A 25800-nucleotide genomic window follows, 5' to 3' on the forward strand; every position below is an offset into this window, starting at 1 on the left:
TAACCTGATTTACACTGTTATATGCTAATTAAAAATTAGCCACAGTTTTAAAAATAATCGAAATTTAACCACTTTTTCATGTAAAAATAAAATGTGAACAAAAATACCCTTAAAAATTCAAAAAATTCTAGCACAATGTGTTGGAATTTCATAACGTATTAGAGTTCCAACATAACATGCTGGAAATTTATACGTAGGAGCTTCATAATCCGGCAAGAATTTTTCGTGTTTCAGCTAGGCTATTTTTTGTCCAGATTATATCTCTCCATAAAATAATAGTTATTTTTTAATAACTTTGTAAATGCTGGTTATTTTTTAATTACTAATTCAAAAACTAACTAGACAGAAATTAATAAAAGAAATAGAAAAAATTAAAAAGACCGAAGAAGGAAAAAAGAAAAAAAGAAGAAGAAATGGGTAGAGACTCCGGTTCAGTGTTTTGGATCTTGCTCTTTCATGGAAGCTAGAAGATGATGGTATACTCTGTGTTTATAGAATAGTCCCACTCCTTAATCATTCTCTCTTGTGATCTCTCCTTTGGAGTGAGTAATCATAATCATGGCGACATCCGATAAGCAGAACACGTTGGATTACATCAACCAGATGTTTCCCACTGGTAACCTCTTACTTTTTTATATTTCTCAACCTTAATTTACTATACAGATTTATTAAATTAGGGCTTTAGGCCAATGCTGCTGATGTTCTGAATGTTCCCTCTCTGAATCTGATGTAGTTAATTTCTGAATTTAGACTTCTAGGAAAAAAATCTGAATTTACAGCTTTTGGTTGAGATTTCGGTTTGAACTGCAGGAAATTTAATTCTTTCCCAATTTCAGGTTAATTGTATCAGACTCATATCTATAAAGTCTCACTTTAGATGGTCCTCACTATCAAATGGTGGCATATGTATTAATTTTTTTGAAGTGTTTGATTTGTAGCTGGGACATATAGCATTGCTGGCACTATTGACTGATTGAGCATGAGCAACTATATTTTATTTTATCTTACTTTTTCGAGTTATATGTCACGCTAAGTTGGTTTCGCGTTGAAAAGTATAGATTTGCAGTAACAATCTATACAATATTGGGTAGCCTTTTTAAACCAGATTTTAAAGTGAAACCAAATGGAGGGCGTAACTCTAAAAAAATTTCACATCAACCAAAACAATCCAACAAGAGATGATCAACTTTAATATTATTGAGTTAGTTACATTGATGAATATAGAGAAATGAGTGCCTAGAAAGTCCATAGTAGAGCAATTGCAAATGCTTTTCTTGTCTTATGTGAAGGATGGAAGATTCACCCTCCGTTAGATCAATGGATACTAGAATCTTGGAAGGAACCATGAGTTATAAGTTCCACAAGTGTCAAGGCGATGACTAAGATACTTTAGAAGATTTTAAAGGAACTTGCTCTAAGAATTTGAAATGGACTGCAAAACCAAGCCTACTTCCAATGAAATTAAGTCTTTGTTTTTCACTGGAAGCAGGTCGGCAAATTTCAAAAAAGATGCTGAATTCAGCTAAAAGCCCATGGAGAACCCGTGTTTCTGTATTAAAAGAACCAAACCAAACTTACTACACTTCAGTTTAGCTTGCATATTCATAAAACCATAAAATGAATCTGAAATAGCACAAGAGCGTACCAGAAAACCACATGCACATCCCTACTCTTCAAGGTTTTAGAGGACAGATCACATATGAAGATGCAATTTCTAATTAGAGGTTGGACTATAGTAATGTTTCCCTTTTATTCAATAAATTAAAACAATAATACTATCTGCCAGAAATGTGACAGGTCGACAAGAGTGACTACATGACGAGATGACTTTTTCAAGCTTGTTTGTGTAGGAACAGAGGGAAAAGATGACCATTTGTAGTACTGTTCCTGCTTCATTACATTAGATTTACTTAGTTTACATTTCCTTTTCCTTTTCAAACTTGCGTAAATAATTTATAGAGAGTATAATGATAAGGATTTCTGCATTAGGTAGGGGTAAGGGCTGCGTATACCCTCCCCAGACTCCACATGTTGGGATCAAACTGGGTTTGTTGTTGTTGTTGTTGTTGTATTTGTCTTTGATCCATTTCACCACTTAAATTTTTTGCTGCCTGAAATCATTTCTCTTTGCTCCCTTCTTTTCCTTTTTCTTTGGGATAACTGCTGTAAATCCATTCATAAAATGCGTGACAAAAGAGGTGTAATAAGTAGACGTCAGAGACAAGCATTGGGGGATTCATAAAGTCGACCATTTATTTGTACCAATTGATCGTGTGAACTTAAAAGTAGTTTTCTCAAGATTAGGTTGAAAGTCTCATTTCCTTGCCTTGAGTTTAGTTGGACTTTGGAGGAATATCGAGGCATTAGATATGCATTGAATGTTCAGAATAGGGTTGTGTCGCGTGAAGATTAGTCTTTGCTCATTTAAGGACGGATTAAAATGTTTTTTTCTGAAGTTTGTAGTCGTTCTTTTGTATGATATATGTCATGAAATATCCAAATGGAAAAGTTAAATGGATAATGGACTTCTCCTTTTAGGTGGTAGTTCTGTGAGGATATTCACTGAAAGGGTAAAAGGATAGAGGGGGTTGGAAGTTGATCTTAAGATTGTCTTTGACATTTTGCAAATGAATCACTAATATAGTTCCTTCTGGCGAGCTATCCGTAATTGCAATGTGACTCTATTTGTTTCTAATATAATTGGATGCCGGGAATGTATGAGAACGTTATATGGTTATTTACGGAAGGAACTAGCATCTGTGGATAGCTGAGAAGAAGGTAAGTTTTGGGCATTGACCACCAGAATCCTATTGCATTGGCAATAAAATTAATTTACAGTCCATATCTACTCTCGGCCAGTAATCATAGTTAACCTGTAAAATGGCAATATAACTGCATAAGGTTTATGTTCCTCTAGGCTCTAATGGACACAAAAAATGGTCTGATATGTAAGAATTAAAAGTTTACTGGTGATCGACTAAGGCTTGAAGTTTCAAAATATTAGAGAGCTAGGTGTAGTTTTTGAACAACTACTCAATGAAATATGTCTAAAATATAATTAAGACTTGATATCATTATCCTGGTTAAGCTTAAGCATGCTTATCTTAGTCAAATTTGTCAGTTTCTCCAACAATCAGTTGACACATGATTGATGTGCAGAAGCATCTCTATCTGGCGTTGAGCCCCTTATGCAGAAGATACATAGTGAAATTCGTCGTGTTGATGCTGAAATACTGACTGCTGTTCGGCAACAGGTGAATTTCTTGTCACTTATATCTCTTTCTCTATCCTTTGTCTTGCTTGTCTTCGAGTACAAATATTAACATATTAGTACATCATTATATATGAATGCTGATTATAACCTTTAGTCTGCAAAAGCTGATGCCTCAAGTAGAATGCTCAGTGTAAACAGACACCAAAATCCCATTAGCAGTTTCATTGTTCTTGTACTTAATTAATTGCCAAAATCTTGACTATTCTTAAAATTTAGAAGAGCTACTCTCTGATGTTACACTACGTAAAATTAAAAGATAAAAGTTTCATTGCATATTGGAACAAGCTATGAATCAATCAACTATGCCTCAATTCCAAACTACCTGATGTGGGGAATATAATCTTCTATATCCATTCTACTCTACTCATGTCCAATTCATTCCATATTGCGATAAGTGATAATGTTAAAAAGGTGATAAGTTATTTTGAACATCCGTCATATGTGGTTCCATTTTTGTTTCTGATCATGGTTGACAATTATCAAGTGAAAAATTGATGCTCTTTGATTAACATTCAAACATTTTCATGAATGACGAAAGCTAGATGAATTTGCAACAACTGTCAGATAAATTGTATAAACTGTTTGTATTTATTTGAGGTCCTTATATGCAATTTGTGGTTATCTGATTGCCCACTGTTGCTAACAATGTGGCCCTAGTGACAAGGCTAAGACAGAAAAGACTTTTAGATCATGTATTCAGTTCTTTGTAATTCACCTTTTGTTTTCATAAGTATAAAAAAATTATAAGAAAAGAAGATCGCCCCCGGATAATTTTGGACAATCTGTTGTTTAGATTCACTACCTTTTGTATACCGCTTTTATATAGGGTGTTTTTCCCACACATCTATGAAAGTATTACTTCATCAAAAGAAAATTTTCTTGGACAATCTGTACCAGACTGCAGGTTGGACTGTAAATTCTATACCTCTGAGATTGTGTTAAAAGTATTTTAATGTTTTCACCACATCGTATGATGCTTTTATTTCTTCTTATTTATTTTTCTTTTATTTGGTCAATTTGAAGGTAAGAGAGAAAGAGAGATATGAGAGATGGGAAACTTAGAATGTTAAATTCAGCTAGATCACCTAATTAATGAAGCTATCAATATTTCTGCTGATCAATGAAGCTTCATGATATTTACTTTCTGATTTATGTAATCATTATATTTTGGCCTTTCGTTTTTTCAGAGTAATTCTGGAACCAAAGCCAGAGAAGATCTTGCTGCAGCTACGAGTGCTGTGCAGGTCTGTTCTTTAGACTTTCTCTTGTCTCTGTTGTATGGCAGAAACTTTAACTGTGTGAAGAATAAAATCTATTGGCTCTAGATATAGTAAAATCATCTTATATTACTATTTATATTTTGGTGGTTTCTTATTCACTATTTGACTTTTTTAAACCAGGAACTCATGAATAAGATTCGAGAAATTAAAACCAAAGCAGAGCAAAGTGAAACAATGGTTCAAGAAATATGTCGCGATATTAAAAAATTGGATTTTGCAAAGAAGCACATAACAACCACGATTACTGCCCTTCACCGCCTTACCATGCTAGGTTAGTGTCATCTTTCATTGTCAAGGTTCTTCTTTTGCATTTTTTTTGTTTTGCACTTGTAAGAAGACTGCTGGCAAATCATTTCGCTCTCCATGCTTGAAAAGTATATTGTTGAAGCAACAAGTAAATCTTTTATCATTTCAGATACTATATGCACTTTGCTGTCTGTGGAAAGCGGTGTCTGAATTTTATTATTATGTATAGAATAGGAATCTTCTGTCTGCACAGGCTTTTCTTCAGATGCTACGCTTGTTTGGGTTAAAAAATCTTTCGAATTTTGAGCATGTGGTTTGTTACCTTTTAAGCAAGGTAGATGTTGTGGGATAATGAATTGGTGTGGAGAGACTTCCATTTAGAGACTTAAGCATTCATTTTTTCCATGAGTATGTAAAATCAAATCTTGTCCATATTTTTTCAGGAATTAACCTTTGAGTGTAAGTGAAATGTTCTGCACCTCCTTTAATCTCTATATCCTTTTAAGTGCTCAAGACTTTGCTAGATGGCTGGATCACAACTTATTCACGTAGAGAGAAAGTAAAGATGGCTCATTCGTGTTAGGGTGCAACAAGAAAATACTTTTGACTTTCGTTTATGGATGTTTTGGATTGAAAGAGAGGAATGGAGAGGGATGGACTCTAAAAAAAGAAAAGAGAGGAGAAAAGTGATAGTCTATTGTTTTTGGAGTGATTATGAAAAAGAAAAACAAAGGAACATGCGTAGTTTGACTTTTAGCACTCTTAGGGGTCGTTTGGTTGGGAGCAAGTTTTTCGGGATTATAATGACGGTACTGTTGCTCCCAAACGCACACGCAAGTATACGTGGTCAACAAGTAATATAGGATTGTAAGTCCAGATATCGTACCCACAGGGACTTGTGATTAACTATCAACTAAATTAAACCAAACAATTAATCTATTCAAGCGAATCCTAACGTATGAATATTTAACTAAAATTAATTTAGAGTAACAAATTAAGAGATTAAAGAAAACAACGACAAGCTTAAAGACGAATTCAATGTAAGTGAATATTCTAGAGCTATGGGTTAGCTAACAATCCCGTTGAGTTTTTCACTTAAATTGTCTAATTAATTTATGTGATTTATTGGTTGACAAGGTATATTCCTATCCTAACCGCCAAACCTACCCCCCCCCCCCCCCCCCCCCCCGGAGTTAAGATCTTGCTCTACTCAATCTTATATGCAATCTAGAATTCCCTCTCCCGAGTTCAATCCTAGATTCGTAGATAGTATTCAATTGGTGATCAAGCAATCAAATAATTAAGCGCAAGATTGAATAAATAAACCAATATGATAAAATAATAAACAATTCAAGCTTCAAACTACACCGTTCATGTAGCACCCAAAACTCTAGAACTAATAAACTATGAAATTAAAGGAAGAGAAGAGAAGAAAAACTAGTTAGAAGCCTCCTCCAAGCGTGGTGTGTGTTCCCCCACGTGAATTCTCCTTCAAAGTGTGTTAGATATCTCCCAAGTGGCATCCTCTCCCTCAAAAATATGTTTAGTCTTGCTTTTATATGTGTTGGGTAGGTCTAGGGCCGAAATAACCTTGTCCCGGGCAAAGTTGGACAAGTTTCACGTCACTGGCGCCCTGCCTAGCGCCAGGCGCCCTCCATGGCACGGTGATATTTTTGCTACTGGTTTTGGCGCCACAGGTAGGGCTAGGCGCTGCAATGTCCACTTCTCCTGTTTTCGTCCGTTTTGGCTCTAATTTCGCACATTTCGCCCCCGATTGCTCCCGGATCATTCCTACACATAAAAACATCTCAAATTAATATAAATCAACACATTTCACATCCTAAATTCACGAAACAAAAGTAAAATATGAGGCGATATACATACAAATATATATACTTTAAGCTACCATCAGGTACTATGATACAGGAATTAAACAATGACGGGATTATTTAGTGAATATATACTTTTATTGGTAGATGTTTTGATGCCATTACTTGAAGTTGCTCTACCAATAAAAGTATATATTCACTAAATAATCCCGTCATTATTTAATTCCTGTATTATAGTACCGTCATTATTATCCCGGGATAACTTGTTCCCAACCAAACGACCCCTAAGGGTGCTAAAAGTCAAACTACACATATTCCTTTGTACTAAAAATGGGATATAATATAAAACGTGTATTTGGTTTTACACTATATAAACTTGGATAAACTTTTATTTCCAGCTTTAATCTTGGCTTTCTTAATAGACTTTGGAAGAAGAGCTTTGAAGAAGCCAAATGTATGATTTTGTTGTTTTATCCCGGGATAAGTAATCCCGGGATCGTTACCACAGAGAATGGGTGTTATAAAGTAATACCACAATTTTATCCCACATGCCATATGACTTGTAGGATAAAATTATCAGAACTAATCCCAAGATTGCTTATACCCAAAGCAAAAATTCAACCAAATGTAGGATAAAATTATCAGAACAAAATGTTTGGTTATTTTATCCCACATGCCATATGACATAACAATCTTATTCCATTTGGAACACTACTTGATGCGGCTCATCTAGCACTTTGGTACATTTGAATCACCTTGGTATGATTTTAAAGGCTATTTACTTTGGTCAAATGGTTGATTAAAAAATTAAAGTTCGTAGAGGTAAGGGTTGTAGGTGTAAATAGATAAGCGGAATGAATGGGAACTTTAAAGACTGATTTCCCATAGTTCGTTTGCACAAAGATCTTTATCTATGTTCTGTGACATCAGTTTCCCCAGCATCACATACTTTACTAGCCGTGGAAAGACGAAGAAATTCAAGTGTATGTGTTATTAAAGAGCATGATCTAGCTCAAATTTCCTCACAAAAGCAGATCATGGATAACGAGAGAAGGAATATAATTTTTATTTTTATTAATCATAGAAGTTATGTAATTTGACTTATCAACAAAGAGCATCTATGCATGCCTTCTTTAGTCCAATAGATACATCATCTCAACACATTTCATTTGTCGTATGACAGTTTCTGCGGTAGAGCAACTTCAAATAATGGCATCAAAACGTCACTATAAAGAGGCAGCTGCACAGCTTGAGGTATTTGTCTGTTGCTCGTCGTAACCTTTTCACTAACCTTCAGCAATTACCATTGCTGCCAACATGCTACTATAATTGTTGCTTGTTGGAACAACTATGCATGTTCTGCACTAGCTTTAGTCATACTTGAAACTTATATTATTGCAAGATTATGCTTGCTTGCTAAACTAGAGGAGCTGGATCCTATAAGAAAAGTGTTGTGTTGACCCATTGCTCTTTCGGTACTGTGGTGTATAAAAGGAGGTTTTGTTTCATTTTATTATTTCGGCTCACGAAGTTAACGTTTATGTGGTCAATGTTAGTGTATTATTATAGGCTTCACTCGTCTTAACGCTTCATCTGGATGCTGATGTTTTAAAATTATACGTTTCTACAAACGTTATGTTTGCACTGTAATTAGTTGGATCTAGTTTAATCGCCACTAAAAATCCTTACAATTGTATGGTAAACATATTTCTGTTTTTTTTCTCTTGAGAATAGTAGAATACTCCTAAATTTGACTTATCTCAAAAATGCACTTGTTCTTTTGAGCGCCCCCCCGCGTTCTTTTTCCCCTCTTTGTGAGGTGAATTTTGTGTGCATGCAATAGGTTATCTTGAATACTGATATATTAGCAAATGTTCATTATCTTTCTTAGATACAGCTTATCTCTTTGTAATTTGTGTTTGCTGAAACAACTGTATGAAGATGTACATATCACTAAATGCCTTTCAGCAACTAACACGCGCACACTTCCAGTGCTAATCTTCTAATGCTGTCTTTCTCCGCAGATAGTATGGATATGCTTCTAATTCCTATCTTGTGATGTTTCAGGCTGTAAACCAGCTATGTAGTCATTTTGAAGCCTATAGGGATATTCCTAAAATTACAGAGCTTAGAGAAAAGTTTAAGAGCATCAAACAAGTCCTCAAGTCACATGTATTCTCTGATTTCTCCAGGTGTGTACTCGAAACTCTTGTAATGTTAATCTTGAACGTGATTGGCAAATACTTCTTAGAAAAGAAAATATGGCACTTTATTGGATTGGCTTCAACGAACTTGTCTTCTTATCTGCCTTGGTAGTTCATATGTACCTTTGTCAATTCAAGAATGAACATTCTGTGCATGTGTACTTCTCTTAAAAGTTGTAGGGATAGGTTCTTCTGGATAAGAGCTCTCACATATTAAAGGAAAGACAGAAGAAAGATTTTTCTTTCTCCTCCAGAAAGTTACTGTAGTTGTAGTTACCTAACTAACTTTCCATGTCTAGTTAAACTTGTTCATCTGACTTATCTGTGGTTATCTATTGTGCGTAGAACTCATGGAATTTTCTGTTGTCAGATTCTGGTGGTATGACACTCATAGGAAATGCCCCAGTTATTCTTTTAATCTGTCTCTTTGAGTTAAACTAAAGTTTCTGTTATTCTTTTATCCAAATTAAAGTAATCAAAACTTGTAAAACGCTCCCAACCTTTTAATTTTGTTCTTGTTTTTCAAGTACTGTTGCATGACCAATCATATCCAGTCTTGCTAAGTTTGTGAAGCACCTAGTATAAGAGATGGTGACTAAAGTTTCTGGCATTCTTTTCTCCAAATTAAAGCAATCAGAGCTCACTAAAATTTCAAAATTCTTGTTATTAAATATTGTAGCATGACCACTCGCATTTTAGCCTCACCAGTTTGTGAAGTACCTTGTAAAAGAAGTGCTTCTGTTTAAATATTGGCAAGGGGATATTAATCACAAAAGATACTTGTAATTAGAAAAAAAATAATGACAAAAGGTACAGAGTTTTATTCTGATATTTTTCAAGAAATGAATAAAGTGAAAGTTTCAGTTTGGATTTTTTGCACGTCTTTGTTCCTTCTTGTTTCCATGGTCTTTTAACTTCCTTTCATCACTTACAGCTTAGGCACAGGGAAGGAGACAGAAGAAAGTAATCTACTACAGCAGTTATCAGATGCATGCTTAGTTGTTGATGCTCTCGAACCTTCTGTTAGAGAAGAATTGGTGAAAATGTTTTGTAATAGAGAGCTTACCTCGTACCAGCAGATTTTTGAAGGAGCAGGTTTGTCCAACTTACTTTATCTTTTGTTATTGTTGAGTTTGATTGATCTATAACATGTTGGATGTCTGTGGTTCTTATAGCCTATCACGTTTGCAACTGCAGAACTAGCTAAATTGGACAAGACTGAAAGAAGATATGCTTGGATCAAGCGTCGTCTAAGAACAAATGAGGAGATTTGGAAAATTTTCCCTCGTTCATGGCATGTCGATTATTTGCTTTGTATCCAGTTCTGCAAGTTGACAAGGTCGGATATTTTATTATCGTTTCACCTTATCTTTTCTTTTAAAGCATGAATAATATGATGAATCTAAGCAGTTGTGAGAAACCATGTTGAAATGAATTCTCCTGTGTGATTCCTCGCCAGCATCTTATATACCTGAAAAGCTCACATGTTCCTGGAATTTTTTTCTCAAATAACATTGCTTGGTTAACCTTGCTAAGGACTTTTCCATTACATTCCAAAATCACCGTTACTCGGACATCTTTCCCCTTGGCCATGAACCTCCTTTGGATTTTTGATTTACTCAACTCTTCTATTTTCGATTCAAAACGAAGAAAGGATAAAATAGAAGTTACTAACTTGAAATCCAATTCTAAAAGTAAAAGATTAAAATCAAGAAAATAAAGTAATAGTAAAGCAAAGTCATAGTAAAATACAACGATTTTTCTAAAGTATATTTCAAATTGAAGTAATCATTTAAGTATTATACAGGTATCATCATGGTTATTACTAGCAAAAACACGTAGTCTCTTGGCATTGATTCCAACAGCACACTAACTTGCCCTATTCAAACTGATAATGCCCTTTTATCATTAGTAGAATAACATTTAACCACAATAACTTTTTTGTAAAGATTTTTATTTGCATACTCTTCCTTAATAAGATGTTATCTTCTTTGCTTTCCTCCTACTGTCTCAGCCTCTCTTTTATCTCACTCTCTTATTTGTATTCTAGGTCTCAACTTGTGGAAATCCTTGTTAGTATGAAAGAAAAGCCAGATGTTGCGACCTTGTTGATGGTAAGTTTCTCTCAATTGTTGGCTAAGCTTTAGTCGTTTTGAACTTCTCTCTTTTCATGCTACGTGCATGAAATCAAACTGTGGCTTTTAGCAAAATCTAACATGTTTCTAACGTTGTGTATGGAAAATTTAGAATCTTGCTTTTAATATTTGTATCAGATTTAATTGTCTCCCTGGAAATCCTAGTCCTGATAAAATATCGTCTGACACTAATTCTACTTCAATCATTGCTGCTGTTTAACACTGCTAGCAGTCGTTTTTCCATCAGCTGAATTGTAAATTTTGTTGTTCATCTTCTCAACTTTGATGTTTTCAGTCAAGTAACCTGCCAATATAAGTAGAGTGAAATCCATTTGTTTTGTCATCATTATTGTCATTTGTCAGTTAACTCTGATGTTTGACGTAACTGCATTGCAACTTGGCATGAATACCTAATTCACACATAGCTCATCTCATACTACTTTGGTCTGCTTTTTATTGGCTTCTAAGATAATTCATCTTGGACACACTGTTTAAGAAGCGGTTCTGAGTCTTGTCCTAGAGAAATAATAATGAAAACAACTATTGCCCTTTAAGATCCTTTTGGATTTTCCTTGTGTCTTCGGTTTTCCTCCATGTCTTTCAATTTATGAGACGTTTTAGATGAAATCCTTATATCTGTTTCAAAATACACTTATTAATATAAATCTATATCTATAGAAGCACGAAGCCCCTTAGGAAAATATTGTTCAACTTTTTTATCCTTTAAAAACAGATTTCACATTGGACAAAATTATAATTTAAGTTACTTTCCTAAAATTTAGGACTTTAAAATGAACTAAAATTTTGACTATTAATTCGCTCCTTATTAAACTAGGTAAGAAGTTCTAATTTTTAGAACTTTAAAATTGATATAGTATAGATAATTAATATGCTTTTACGGTGTGTTTGGTATAATGCAAAATGTTTTCCGTGGAAAATGTTTTCCAAGAAAATGTTTTCTTGGAAAACAAGTAGTAATCTTATTCATTTTCCGGTGATTGGCACGCAAATTAAGGAAAATGACTTCTCAAAAGTATTCATAAATAATTTAGATATAATAAACATGAAGCCATAAACTTTCAAACCGACAACCTTCCGAACCCACAAATTTCATAAACTTTCGAACCGCTAAACTTTCAAAACCGCAGAATTTTGAACCCGTAAACTTTATAATTTCTAAACCCGTAAACTTCCAAACACATAAACCTCCGAACTCATAATTTTGGAACTTGTAAAATTTTGAACCTTTAAACCGATAAATATAAAAAATTAAAACTGAAAAANATAATTTTTTTGCGGTGGGGGGGGGGGGGGTGCGGTGGGGTGGAGGGGTAGTAGGGTGGGTGGTAATGGAAAAATTGAAATTGAGAAAAAAAGCCTTTTTTGGAGAGAGGGTGGGGTGGGTTGGTGAGGGTGGGGAAGGTTGAGAAGAAGTTTTGGAAAATGTTTTCCCTTCTCTTAGATAAGGAAAACATTTTCCTCCATTTGGAGTAAAATGAGTTCACAAGAAAAATATTTTCCAAAATATTTAAGCCAACCAAACACGGGAAAATTGAAAAATATTTTCCGGAAAATGTTTTCCTTCATACCAAACACACCCTTAATTTGTTTTTGATGCGGCCAACTTGCCAAAAGGTTTTGTTTTTCTTTCCATAAATGTGCTTCTCTAACCCCAGTAGGGATTCTTATTTGTTTTTGCATTATTGGGAATAGGAGCGACAAATATATGATTTACTTCAAAGTCTTAAAAAATAATTTATTCAAAGTTTTCATTATAATTTTAACCAACACAAATTGTAACTTAGTTATGAATCATCACTTAACTTTTGCACAAAACTGATAAATTTTAATTACATGTATATTTTGTAACATTTTTTATATGAAATAGAAAATAAAGCATAAAAGAAAATCTTTATAAAATAATGAAGGTGGCAGACATCTCTTAGATGGATTAAAATTGTGGCTGATTGTTCCCTAAACAAAGTCAGAGAGGGAAAAGATCACTAACTTTTAATTTATACACAAAGTAATCATAGGCCAATTTTTTCTTTGTTGAGCTAACTAAATAAGATTAACATTCATCATTTTCAAAAAGTTAACACTTTTTTCTTTAATTTTTGTTATAAAACTCAAACACAAATACTTTAGTTATATAGTTTTTAAAAATTATATATCATTAAATTAGAGTACACGAGCAAAGCGCGTACCAAAAGACTCTTGCATAATAAAACCTAAACGAGGTTTGAGTTTTCAAGAAAGAGTATGGGTGTTATTCTCCATTATTATCTAGCCTTTCCTTGAGGCAACAGATAGGAATTTAAGGTGAAAATGGACTGCAGAAAGAAGCTTTGGATAGAGCAAATGTCGAAATGATTTGGATATATCAAGTGTGACGTTCATGTTTTTTTTTTTTTTTGATTTGCACCGGGTGTCCGAGTCTCTTAGAGCCCCGACTAATCCCGGGGGTGCACAGGCCCTCGGCAAGGAGTTTCCCGCAAGTGCACCACGGTTAATTCAGGTTTTACCCAGTCCGATGGCCCTCAGAAATTGTTTGCACCCAGTGGGTTTCGAACTTGAGACCTTGAAAGGGAGCAAACCCCAAGGCTCAAGTCAATTGCTACCGGGCCAACCCCTGAGAGTTGACGTTCATGTTCAGAACAATCATATCCTTGGATAGACAAGGCTTCTGTGCATGGATATACTTTCAACTGCATCAGGATCCTTCTGCAAGAACCTCATTTTAATTACGAGAGAGAGAGACAGAGACAGAGAGGTGGTGGGGGGAGAAGGTGAATTTGGCAGCTATGTCTCGTAGGTTAGTTTTGGTTAGAGAGTGTGATCAAGACATCCTTTAACTTTGAGTTTTCTTATTTTAGCTCATACTTTGGTTCTTTCAACAGGTTATTGTAAGCTTTACCACCGAAGAAGGCCCACACAGAGGTTTAAAATAGAACCATATTGCGTATACGTCTTGTTAGCGTGAGTAAAAAGCAAATAAAACTAAAGCATGCGCAATATTTTTTCATAGATATAATATTGTTAGAAAATTGTAAATATGTTCATCTTACATAGGGTACATATGTCCCAACTGTGCCTTGGGGTAACATTTGTATGTATAAAACATGACAAGCAGCAATGATGCACCAGTCGCTTCTGGAAAGCAATGATACTACCCGTAATAGTTAGCACAATACTTTCAGAAACAAGATTATAGTGAGCGGTAGTAGACAATAGCAAACTGCAAGGAAAGCTGATGTAGTTGTAGAAAGCTAAGTTGCTCGGACTCTTCATTTTCGGTGCCGCACCCGTGTTGACACGACATGGGTGTGGGATCCGTACCGGATATGGTTAACCGATTTTGGGTACTTCGACTAAAATCGGCGGAGAAATTCGGAACAAATGCAATGATTTCTGAAATCAACACAAAAGCTAGGGTGAAATTGAAGAAAATGGAATACCTTGTATATAGAAATTTCTTTGTCGGTCCTTTTACTTTTTATCTCCTTCCCATATTCTCCTTTTGATCCATATTTTCTCCTTCTCGGAATACATTGCAAGTTTTCCACGTAGTGCCTCATAATGTAGACATATTTTTATAATTTTTTTATATATGTTTGAATTATTTTTAGCCGAATCCCCGCACCTGTATCCGTATCTGGACCCCTACGCACGAATCTTAAAATTTAGATCATGAAGGGTCCGACCTTTAGATCTGCACCCATATCAGATACCCGCATCCAGGTCCGAGCAGCTTAGGTAGAAAGAATGAAGTGAACAGATAGGAAGATAGGGTTACTAGGGGTAATCAAGAGAAAGGGTGAGGGTGATACACTTCTCAAAGGATAACACGACCAAAGTATTTCATTCATAATCTGCTCGAGAGATTTTAGAAGCACAGGTAATGATTTAGAGACCTAAAATAACTTTTTGTCTCCAAGACGTGGTACCCTATTTTAATAGCATTACATTGATCAAATGATTCTAAGGCTATAAAATATCACGTTAAAGGAATTAAAGGCGCAGCAAGATCACAGACACTTCAACAATGATAGGTTCGAGTTTACTGGAACTACTCGATAAGACAAAAGTAAACACTACTTGCTGCTCCTAACATAATTAAAGAGATGAAACTGACTTTAAAAGCTACTGAAGGCACTCATGTTAGACCAAAAGGTTACTTGCTTTTTCTGGCTGGATCACGTCTGGTATAGGTTTCCGATCAGAATTTATGTACATTCAGCTGGCTAGCACTTAGCCTATGCTCTATCGCGCTTCCCCAAAGTTTCGTCGTATGATTTATAAGTTTAATATCCTTAATAAAAAGGGGAATTTTCAATGTATACAGCCAATATAGCACTTTGCACTCACGTAGCCACACTTTTCAGTTTACACACGCATAAACAATTTGCAACAGTATTTATACACCCTTATACATTATTACAATTTGTACCATACCTATACACCTGTAAAAACCAAGAGAAATTAATTTAAATAGCCACTCGCTCAAAAAAAAAAAAAGTCAACAAATGTATATATTATTATTTTTTTTCCGTCAAAAGCCACCTTTGTGGTGGGGGTTTGGGGGGTTGGGGGGTGGGGGGTCGGCAGACACAGACACCCCGACCTGTGAATTATAACATAAAAAGAGTACATGAAGGAGGATGTAGACGCTAGCCTCCAATACAAAATGAGGAATGATTTTAGACATTCTTGTACATAAGTGTTCAGAATACAGCAAAGTAAAGAACTCTCCTCCTTTACACTATGAACTTTGTACTCTAAGTAAAAATTAGTAAAAAACCGTAAAAATATATTATTGTAACTACCCGTAAAAATAATGTATATTTTATTGATTATTCAAAATTTGTGTATAATATATGTATATTGGCCAATTGTTACCTTTTCCAAAAAATAAAAAAAAATATATGATATTGTCTAGGGGCTGTAAATATTTTTGGCCGAGCGGTCAAATGTGTTAAAAGCCCTAAAAACAATGTAAACCTTTTATAATAATGTATAGAAGTGTATAGCAATGTATAACATGTCGGCTGTTGTAGAGACGAACAATTTTTGCAATTTTCAGCTGTAATTCTTGTTCAAAACCAGTCCAAATCTCCAACAAATGACTTCAAATTTTGTAGACAACCTTCTTAGACTATTTCCAACAAGTTTAAACAACACACTACAAATTTTTAGTTGGATTTTTACCACCCAAATCTTATAAAATCAGTACCTTAACCACAATTTGAGCTCCAAACACAACAAATAATCAAGTTTGTCAACTAACAATCAAGAGGCGGCTGGGTTGAAGAAGAGAAATAGGGGAAGGGACATAGCTTTCAAGTTATACAAAATATGGGCTAATCCGGGTAAGGCTGAAAAACATGTCTCATTTTTGTTATAAGCTTGGGCCAAGTGACTGAGAGCGTAAAAATCTCAATTAAAAAATGATCCATAAGTTCAATACCATGATATTGCACTCAACTTTAGAGATCTCCTTTGTTCTTGTTTATTGATAGCTAGGTACTTTTTCCCCTGTCATTAGGCATCTTTCCTTAATATAACATTAGTAGCTTGGTTAGCCAATCTACTCCAAGGCACTTATGCAGAGCACTATTTAGACCACATGCTTTTCTAGCCCTTATATTTTTTTTTTTTTATACTTCACTTTAGCAGACCTCATTCTACAAATGTAACTAATGTTTCTCATTGTCATGGATAAAGATCTGTTTAGTTATCTTCGTAATATGTATCGAGCAATTCAGCAAGTTACTTCCATCTTTCTTTTTTGATCTTATTATCTCACGTCAATACTTGTTGGGGATTTTTGCCAATATTCTTAGCTTGGTTGAAGTCTTTACCCATCTTTTGGCTAGGTCGTGCTAGTTTATACATTTCTGTCTCCACTTCCCACATCTCTAGCTGTTGATACAGGTTGTTTAAAGCTTTACGTCTGGATTTTCTAATCTCCATTGTAGCTTCTTAGCTCACTTGTATTCTTGAAATCCTTCTTTGTTATATATTTGATGCTAGAGAAAATACGAGCTTTTGGCTCTTTTGACTAAATGGACTAATTTTTGCTACCACACTCTACCGAGCCTTCAGAAAACTAGAAAATGGTAATTCATAATAAAACTCTGTCCATACGTACTTTATTCCTTAAGCCCTACCAAATCTGCGCTTATCCACCGATCAATCAACACATTCGGTATTCACAAAATAGAAGCATAAACACGCCAAGACCTGTTTCTCTTCCCTTTTGGAAAGTTCTCTTTTCCTCCATTTTTTGCAGCAGACATATAATATGGATCACTCATCAGAGGAAATTAACTTTGGATTGGAAGCTGGGAAAGCAATTTCACTGTTTTATCTTTTACATATTATTTACACATCAACATCTGTCTTTATGTTGATTTTCACTTGTATTGTTTGAAAAATCTTGTGGGTGCACTTCTAGGCTCTGCAGCGTACTTTGGAATTTGAAGAGGAGTTAGCAGAGAAATTTGGTGGTGGAACCCGCAGTAAAGATGCTGTAGATGACAATGAAGAAACAGAAAGGAGCGGAAACAAGAGCCAGACAGTTTCAGACATTCGGAAAAAATATGAGAAAAAGCTTGCTGCTCATGATGGTAGTCAACATGACGTATGTGTCTGAGTTTCTTTCTTTTAGTTGTAGCATCATGGCAAGTTGGATATGATAATGCTAACTTGTACAGTCGCTTATACTGCCTTGTGTGTCTTTTCAGGAACAAGATGGACAAAAAGATTCATCGGTGCCAGGAGCTGGGGTATGTATTTTCTCTGGGTTTTTGACAACATTGGTTGTTGGTGTTGCAAATGGCTTACTATTTGAGCACCCATGTATTCGTACAATACTAAGATTTTGTTAGACTCAGATGCATGAGTGTCTCCATCTCTATCTTCTGTCACATTCTTTCTGACTTATGAGAGGGATGAACTACTTGGACCATTACAGTAAAGTTTTGATATGGTGATGGGGCATCCTTCCATTCATTAATTGTCATAGTTGCGTTCTGCACAAGATTTGGGATAATTTTCCTGAACACATTCTTTTAGTCAGAATTCGATTATTTAATAGTCTTAACCTGCTATAAGAGATGCTATTTCATAAAATTGCGTCAATCCAGAGATGGGAAAATCCATTTCAGTAACATTTTACTGCACAATAGCTGTGATGAAAGGGGAAGGCAGACATGCTTTCATAGTGCATGCAGAGATCTCTAGTATTACATTTATATGGACATACTATTATGGAACACAAATTGGTGCTCTGGGAGCATGCACACTTAGTCTTTCCGAAGTTTTCTTATTCTGCTTCTAGACATTAAACATCACCCTTTCAGTTTTGTTCTTCTACGGATTTCAAGCAGGTGAATAATATTATGTTTTTTACATCGCAGTTCAATTTCCGAGGGATCATTTCATCGTGCTTTGAACCTCACTTGTCAGTTTATGTAGAGCTAGAAGAGAAGACTCTTATGGACAGTTTGGAGAAAGAAATGCTGGTATAAGTGTCAATAGCAATAACAGTTACTTTTCCTTAAATAGATCTGTCCTACTAATTAATATTTGTTTCTCATACTTAGGAAGAGACGTGGGAAATTGAGGAGGGAAGTCAGACTAATATTTTATCTAGCAGCATTAAGGTAAGGTATTCAGTATTTGATGTAGTGCCGCATCAGGTGCACATTAATTCAAATAGTTTTTGGGATTACTTCTATATTTAGTTGAGCTTCTTTTTTCTTTATTTGATGAAGTAAGATGTTTCATTGATGGCATCCAGAAGATGCAGAAATACAAAATAGGCCATTGTTAGCTCCATTACAATGTGTTTCCCGCCAGAGAGCTAACAAAAAAACAAAAGAACAAAAGTATGGCCTAAGTCAAAGTAAGTGAACTGATAAAATCTAAATAGGAGGCAACATTATTTACAGGGGTTAGGTTGCTCCAACTAAAAAGGTACACTAGACCTTTAGCTTTCAAAAAATGAGGAGGAGTTGAAACTCCATAAAAACATCTGCGATTCCTCTCTGTCCAAAGAACCCAAAAGTTGAGCTTCTATGTCATCAAATGCTGCATCATCGATGGAGCAAATATATTAGCAGAAATGTTGCATAATCAATAGAGAAGATATGATTGCGGAGATGGTACATTAGACAATTTTTGGGTCACCTGTTCTGCTTGCACTAACTTGTTTCTTTTTATTTTCTTAAGGTCTTTGTAATCATCAGGAGGAGCTTGAAGCGATGCAGTGCTTTGACGAAAAACCAGACATTGTTTAATCTCTTTAAGGTGCTTTTAAAATTATATGCTTGCTGTGTGCCTCTTGGCCTAGTATACTTTCTTCTGTTGTGAAAGTTGATTAAGAAAAGTTTATAATAATTTAAGAGCTGACTAGAACCTCTCTATAATTATTGTGATCTCCCATGTTCCCTCTTATAGGCTAACAAAAAGGGAAGGAAAAAGAGAATTGAGGAAAGAAGAGTGAGTGTAGTTTATCTTTTTGAAGAGTGAGCTTGAAGCGATGCAGTGCTTTGACGAAAAACCAGACATTGTTTAATCTCTTTAAGGTGCTTTTAAAAATTATATGCTTGCTGTGTGCCTCTTGGCCTAGTATACTTTCTTCTGTTGTGAAAGTTGATTAAGAAAAGTTTATAATAATTTAAGAGCTGACTAGAACCTCTCTATAATTATTGTGATCTCCCATGTTCCCTCTTATAGGCTAACAAAAAGGGAAGGAAAAAGAGAATTGAGGAAAAGAAGAGTGAGTGTAGTTTATCTTTTTGAGGAGGAGAGTTTAATCCATTTTGACATACAAATGAAATGTCAGATGATCACGTTTGGCATGGATTCACCTCGGTAATAAAGAGTTAGGACCCTAGCCCTTCTAAACTTGAAATGACACCTTATGTCATTCATTAGCATAAATTTGCAGTACCTCTAGAATATATTCTTTGATGTAATGTCCAAAAACTGATATGAGTGAAGAGGCTTTACACTTCCAGATTAGTGACTAGACCAAGGGTCTACATTAGCTAATACCCTTGATCTCTTTGTAATAGGCATTTCAAAAAGTTCTTAAAGCTTATGCTACCAAGCTTTTCTCTAGATTGCCAAAGGGTGGTACAGGAATTGTTGCAGCTGCCACGGGTATTGAAGGACAGATAAAGGTATATTCTGAATTCTCATTTGGAGGCTTAGTTATCGTTTTCTACTACTAAATTCTCCACTTACTTCTTATGAAACATTTTTTCCAGACATCGGACAAGGATGAAAGGGTGATCTGCTACATAGTAAATACTGCAGAGTATTGTCACAAAACGGTCAGTTTTCTCCTTGTACTGGTAATTTAGGAATTTTATTTGATAACACATCCAGTTATGCGTCTTATGCATGCTCAATCAGAATTCCTTTAACCATTGACCAGAAAAGGTCCAGAACTAGATGTCCTTCCTTGAAGCATTTTTTTGAGTTCGTTAGGGTTAATGAAATTAGAATTTACAAGCTAAGGAGACGAGGAACAGTCGTCATAGAAATTAACAAAGAAATTCCTAATACTCTTTTCTTTTCTGTTGTCTCTTCAAACTCATGCCGAACTCCATTTTATCATGTTACCAGTGTGGTGAATTAGCAGATAATGTCTCAAAGATGATTGATGCTCAATTTGCAGATAGAGTGGATATGTCTGAAGTACAGGTACAGAAATGCTCTACTAGTTTCATTTGTAAATTTTCTTAGATGGTTCCACTGCTTAGTGTTTGAATGCATTTTCAGGATGAATTTTCAGCAGTTATTACAAAATCATTGATTACACTAGTGCACGGAATAGAAACAAAGTTTGACTCTGAGATGGCTGCAATGACTCGTGTTCCATGGAGTACTCTCGAAAGTGTTGGTGATCAGTCAGAGTACGTTAATTACCTCCTCCATTTCCCCCTTCTGACAGAAACATTTCTTATGATTTGTTGAAGCTTGTAAATTTCCTGCAGGTACGTCAATGGCATAAATTCGATCCTTACCAGTAGCATTCCTGTGCTCGGAAGCCTTCTCTCTCCCATTTACTTCCAATTCTTTCTGGATAAGGTAAAAATTGTCTTCAATTTCAAGCAATATTTTAAAATTTCAAGGCTTACCTGTGTAAATACCTTGATCTCTGCATCATTTCGCAAAAAAAAAAAAAAAAGCTCATGTTTTCATCATTATGCAGCTTGCGTCGTCTCTCGGTCCACGGTTCTTTCACAATATATTCAAATGCAAACAGATTTCAGAGACTGGAGCACAGCAAGTACTGATAATCTTGACTTACTATCACTTCAATTATAAAGTTTTACTCATCAGCATAAATCTTGACTGTGGGGTGAGCCAAGCTGGCTCTCTTACTACTAGAGCAGTTTGAGCTCACTATAGCGCACGGCTTAATAATTTTTGCAATGTCAGCGCCATGTATCTTGTCAAATTGTGATCATCTTAATTTAATTTTAATTTAACTCGCATGACATTATCGCAGATGCTTTTGGATACGCAAGCAGTAAAGACTATTTTGCTGGAAATTCCTTCTCTTGGAAAACAAGTAAGCTTGCCAGCATTTCTGAAGAATGGATCCTTCTATTGATTTTTTTTCTTTTTGTTTTTTTTTTCTGTTTAATTATATTTTAAACTGACATTTTGTCCCCAGCTCTGTCATCCTCTTTAAATTTCCATTTCTTTACTTTAAGGCAAGCAAGTAATTGCACTTCATTCTTGAAGTAATAATGTAATATGTAGTTTTGGTGAAATAAAGTGGCTGATAGCTGAAACTGTCCATATGATTGGTCGTAGAAAGCCGAATAAGCAAAGCTGGCCACTGCTTGTTTGAAACATTCAGTCTCCCGATGAATATGAGACGACACTGTTACAGAAAAAACAGTTATAATATCTCTCAATCCTCGCAGGACGTCTTTTCCGTTGTCACTAATATTTTGCGCACTGAGTTCGTCTTGTTGAAGTTATTGCTCCACTAAAAACCATAGCTAAATCTCTGAATGCCCTTGGTACAAAACTTAAAACAACAACATTGGCTTAAACTTTTTGCAAACCTCTCTATTTTGAACAGACAGCAGGAGCTGCTAGCTATTCTAAATTTGTCAGTCGTGAGATGAGCAAAGCAGAAGCATTATTGAAGGTCAGTGATTGATGAGCTTTGTGTTAGTCTCAGAAAATGATGTTATTATATATTGAAGGTCTATATAGTATATTGAATGGTCTGTTTTTAGGTCATACTATCTCCAATAGATTCTGTGGCAGACACATACTGTGCACTGCTGCCAGAGGGAACACTTGCAGAATTTCAGCGGCTTTTGGAGCTTAAGGTTCCACTCTTCATTTTATTCTCCAGCTCTTTTCTCAATCTAAAATGTTTTATTTCTGAGGTTGCTATAAGAGATTAGCAATTTGGTGAACTCTTTATTTTCCATTTAGAGCATGGGACTGGGATTAAAGTTTTAAATTGGATGATCACGTTAGGCTGTTACCTTCAGTTCTTAGTGCTCTATATAACTCTAGCTATAGAGTACAAACTGACAATTTTGGTGCTTAACATGCTAGACGAATATGTCCTAGACATGGTTTTGCTTGGTCATACTCTATTTGTTTTTAGCTTTGACTGAGTGCTCTTCAAGATTATTTAAGAGATTATAACCCAAAATTAGTGCCAATCATACGGAGACTCTAATCTTCAGTATAAAGGCTATAAGTTGCAGCAAGAAGCTTTGAGAAGTCAATCACTTTACTTTAGAAAGCTTTATAGTGATCTTGAATTTTCATTCATATCCTGGGGCACGAGAGCTAATGTGCTAGCTGCTCACTTTTTGTTTGTCGATTCTCCTCATGATTTTCTCATTTGTACACAATATCTTGAATGCACTTTGTGATTGCAGGGCCTGAAAAAAGCTGATCAGCAGAGCATACTGGATGACTTCAACAAACGTGGGTCAGGTATCTCTCAGCCGACCATTATGGCCCCTTCAGTTGTACCATCTGCTCCAAACACCTCAATAGCACCGGCCATAACTAACGCATCATCATCACCTGGGGCCATCACTTCAAGAGAAGATGTGCTGACCAGAGCAGCTGCACTTGGAAGAGGTGCAGCTACTACTGGCTTTAAGAGATTCCTCGCTTTAACAGAAGCTGCAAAAGATCGCAAGGATGGGCCATTCAGGAAGCTATTCAATGGATAAGTACCAATTTCTGAGCTCTTCATTCTTGGCAGGTCTTTTCCTTTATTAGCTCCTTCTTTGTATCTTTCCCCATTATTGTAATATCAACTGTTGTTCATTGATTTTTTTTTCCCAGGAATAGCAAAAGCTATTGTACATTTTTGCGGTGTAGATTGTAAATTAGAGTTTTATCAAAATTATGAAAATGATTTCAGAGCTGTTTCCACTTTTAATGCAAAAAAATTCCAAAATGTACCGCCTGGAAGAATGTTTTCTTCGAGTAAAATCACCCTCCCTAACCAACCAGACACATTTCGGAAAATTCATTTACAAGACAATCTTAATTGTTTTTCACTTTGTAATTAGGTCTATTGGCTACAAGAAAGGTACTTTATTCATTCCCACTGATGAGTGATAGTGATTTTTGTGGACAGTATTCTAAGTCTTCCATGGATCAGATGCTTCTGTCTTTGTACAAACTGTCTTCTTACAATTGTCGCTCATCTTCTTAGCACCACGGAATGGAATCTGATGGTGTATGCTCATAAGGAGGAGTAGAGCTGGCAAAATGGTTAAAAGAAAACAGTTATCCACCCATATTATCCATCAAAAAATAGGTTGGATAATGAACTATTTAAAAGGAGTCGAATATGGATAAAGAGCTATATTATCCACTTAGAAAATGGTTAACCAAACGGATAGCCAATGGATAACTAATGTGTTTAACTTTAACATTTGTAAAGCCTCAAATTGGAGTTCCTCAAGTTTGGAAGACTAGGAATTCTCTTATAAGTGATCATATTTAAGAAGCTATGGATAATATGAATATCCATATTATCTGCGCCGGATAAACCTGTTTTTTATCCGTCTCAAATACGGGTCGGGTCGGATAATTTATCCGTTTTTAAATTACCCGTTTTGACCCGCTTAAATTCTGATCCAACCCGCCCGCTTGCCACCCTTATCGGAGGAGTAACACTTTGTTCATGTGAAGGAGAATTACCTCTTTTTTTCTTTTCATTTTGATTTTTCGATCTTTCCTGATCTATGGGGTCGTTAATTGCTATCTGAAAGTCCAGAGCTAGCTGACTCAAATTTTCTATAGCTTTAGCTTTGATGGTCCCCAGGACCACAGCAAATTGTGCTCTCCCGTCTTAATCGTACATGCTACCTAATAAATGACGGTAATAAATTTGACAGACATTCTACAGCGCTAGAGTGCCTAAAAATGTAAACAAGTTTTGAATTAATTTAATAACTTTTGCTCAAACTCTGTATTTATATTAATAAATTCACTAAATATTTATAAGTATTTGACTGTAAATTCATTTATTAAGTATATTACCTTGAGATTACAACAGAAGTATACAATCTTTAAATTCTGAATCCGGTTTTATTAACATATACAATAAGGTTAGCTTTTGCATTTACGACTCAAAAAGAAAAGAAAGAGGTACTGTTTGGCCCAAAATTGAGGTACTGTAAACGAGTAAGCGTCACAAAATTGAAGCCAAATTTTAATTGAAAGTTGTCACTTGTAAGTTCTAGGAAAAGAGAGGAAATAGTGCTTATTAGGTTAGGTGGTTCACATATCCATATCTAAATAACAATAATTTGGCAATATCACAGAGTCTGTCGCTGCGGTTCAATTACTTCACTGTTGTCTTACGCCGACATGAGGGTAACTATGATAGTCCATCAATTTCACTGGAAATCGTATGTTACCACTAAGCTTCAATTGTAAACTGTAATCCCGATATATTAGGAAGTAAGTTTTAATACACAACATCATATCTTTAGCCTTTAATTTTTGTTTTTTTTAGTGTTTAAATTGAATTCCTCAATATACTATGAGAACACTTTCTTCTGATGAAATATAAAAAAGAAAAAAAACTGCTATACTATTTCGTTGGATTTTGTACACGAGTAAAACTCAAGGAAAGTGAGGTGAGATCCAACTAGTTGAGTAAAAAGACAAAAAGAAAAACTGCTATACTACTTGATTGATAGTTGATAGCTGCTTTTATCATTGCTGGTTGGCTGAACTTCTTATCATATATGATTATTACTCCTAACCCTTTTTTAACAACTTCAGACAAGACCTAATCATGCATTTTTGGGCAGGTTTACTACATTAAATTCAACCATCATGTCCATGAGAATACTTATTTTAAATACCTATCACTAAAGAAACTAACTTTTCACGACCACTACTAAGAGGTGTAATAAAATGGTTGGAATTTCTTCATTCTTAATCAAAAGTCTCGTATTGTCGATTGTGAAAAATAAAAAAAATATGTTGGTAGCAAGGGAAGACTTTAGCTCCCTTTGTCGATTTTTGAGTTAGTCGTGCAATGAATTTCAGATATCGAATGCCTTTAAAAAGGAGAAAAAGAAACTATAACCCAGCAGTGCGTCTCCGGAAAAAACAATATCAAGGATAAAGACTTGAAAATAGACTTTTTGAAAATTTAATCCTTGAGATTATAATAAGATATATTATTCGTTTTTGCTTAAGATTACGATTAAATAAATGTGCAAAACTTGATATGTAAGAACTATAATGACCCACAACTAAAAGGCAAATAATTATCCAAAGAACAGAGATGAAAAG

At 35.1% G+C, this 25800-nt stretch overlaps 1 protein-coding gene across 1 annotated transcript; it reads left to right on the forward strand.

Annotated features, from left to right (window-relative positions):
- The first annotated feature begins 382 nt into the window (after positions 1–382).
- Positions 383–23429, forward strand: LOC109215400 (vacuolar protein sorting-associated protein 53 A). Its single transcript, XM_019379464.1, has 24 exons — positions 383–616; positions 3160–3254; positions 4462–4518; positions 4675–4825; positions 7813–7883; positions 8697–8821; positions 9768–9928; positions 10031–10172; positions 10884–10947; positions 17426–17611; positions 17715–17756; positions 18390–18494; positions 18576–18635; positions 19204–19281; positions 20052–20159; positions 20247–20312; positions 20608–20685; positions 20764–20897; positions 20979–21072; positions 21197–21274; positions 21497–21559; positions 22082–22150; positions 22242–22337; positions 22905–23429. The coding sequence occupies exons 1-24, from the start codon at positions 559–561 to the stop codon at positions 23205–23207; spliced, it is 2484 nt and encodes an 827-aa protein (XP_019235009.1). The 5' UTR covers positions 383–558; the 3' UTR covers positions 23208–23429.
- Positions 23430–25800: the final 2371 nt, after the last annotated feature.

This window comes from Nicotiana attenuata, unplaced genomic scaffold (assembly GCF_001879085.1).
Source record: "Nicotiana attenuata strain UT unplaced genomic scaffold, NIATTr2, whole genome shotgun sequence".
NCBI lineage: Eukaryota > Viridiplantae > Streptophyta > Magnoliopsida > Solanales > Solanaceae > Nicotiana > Nicotiana attenuata.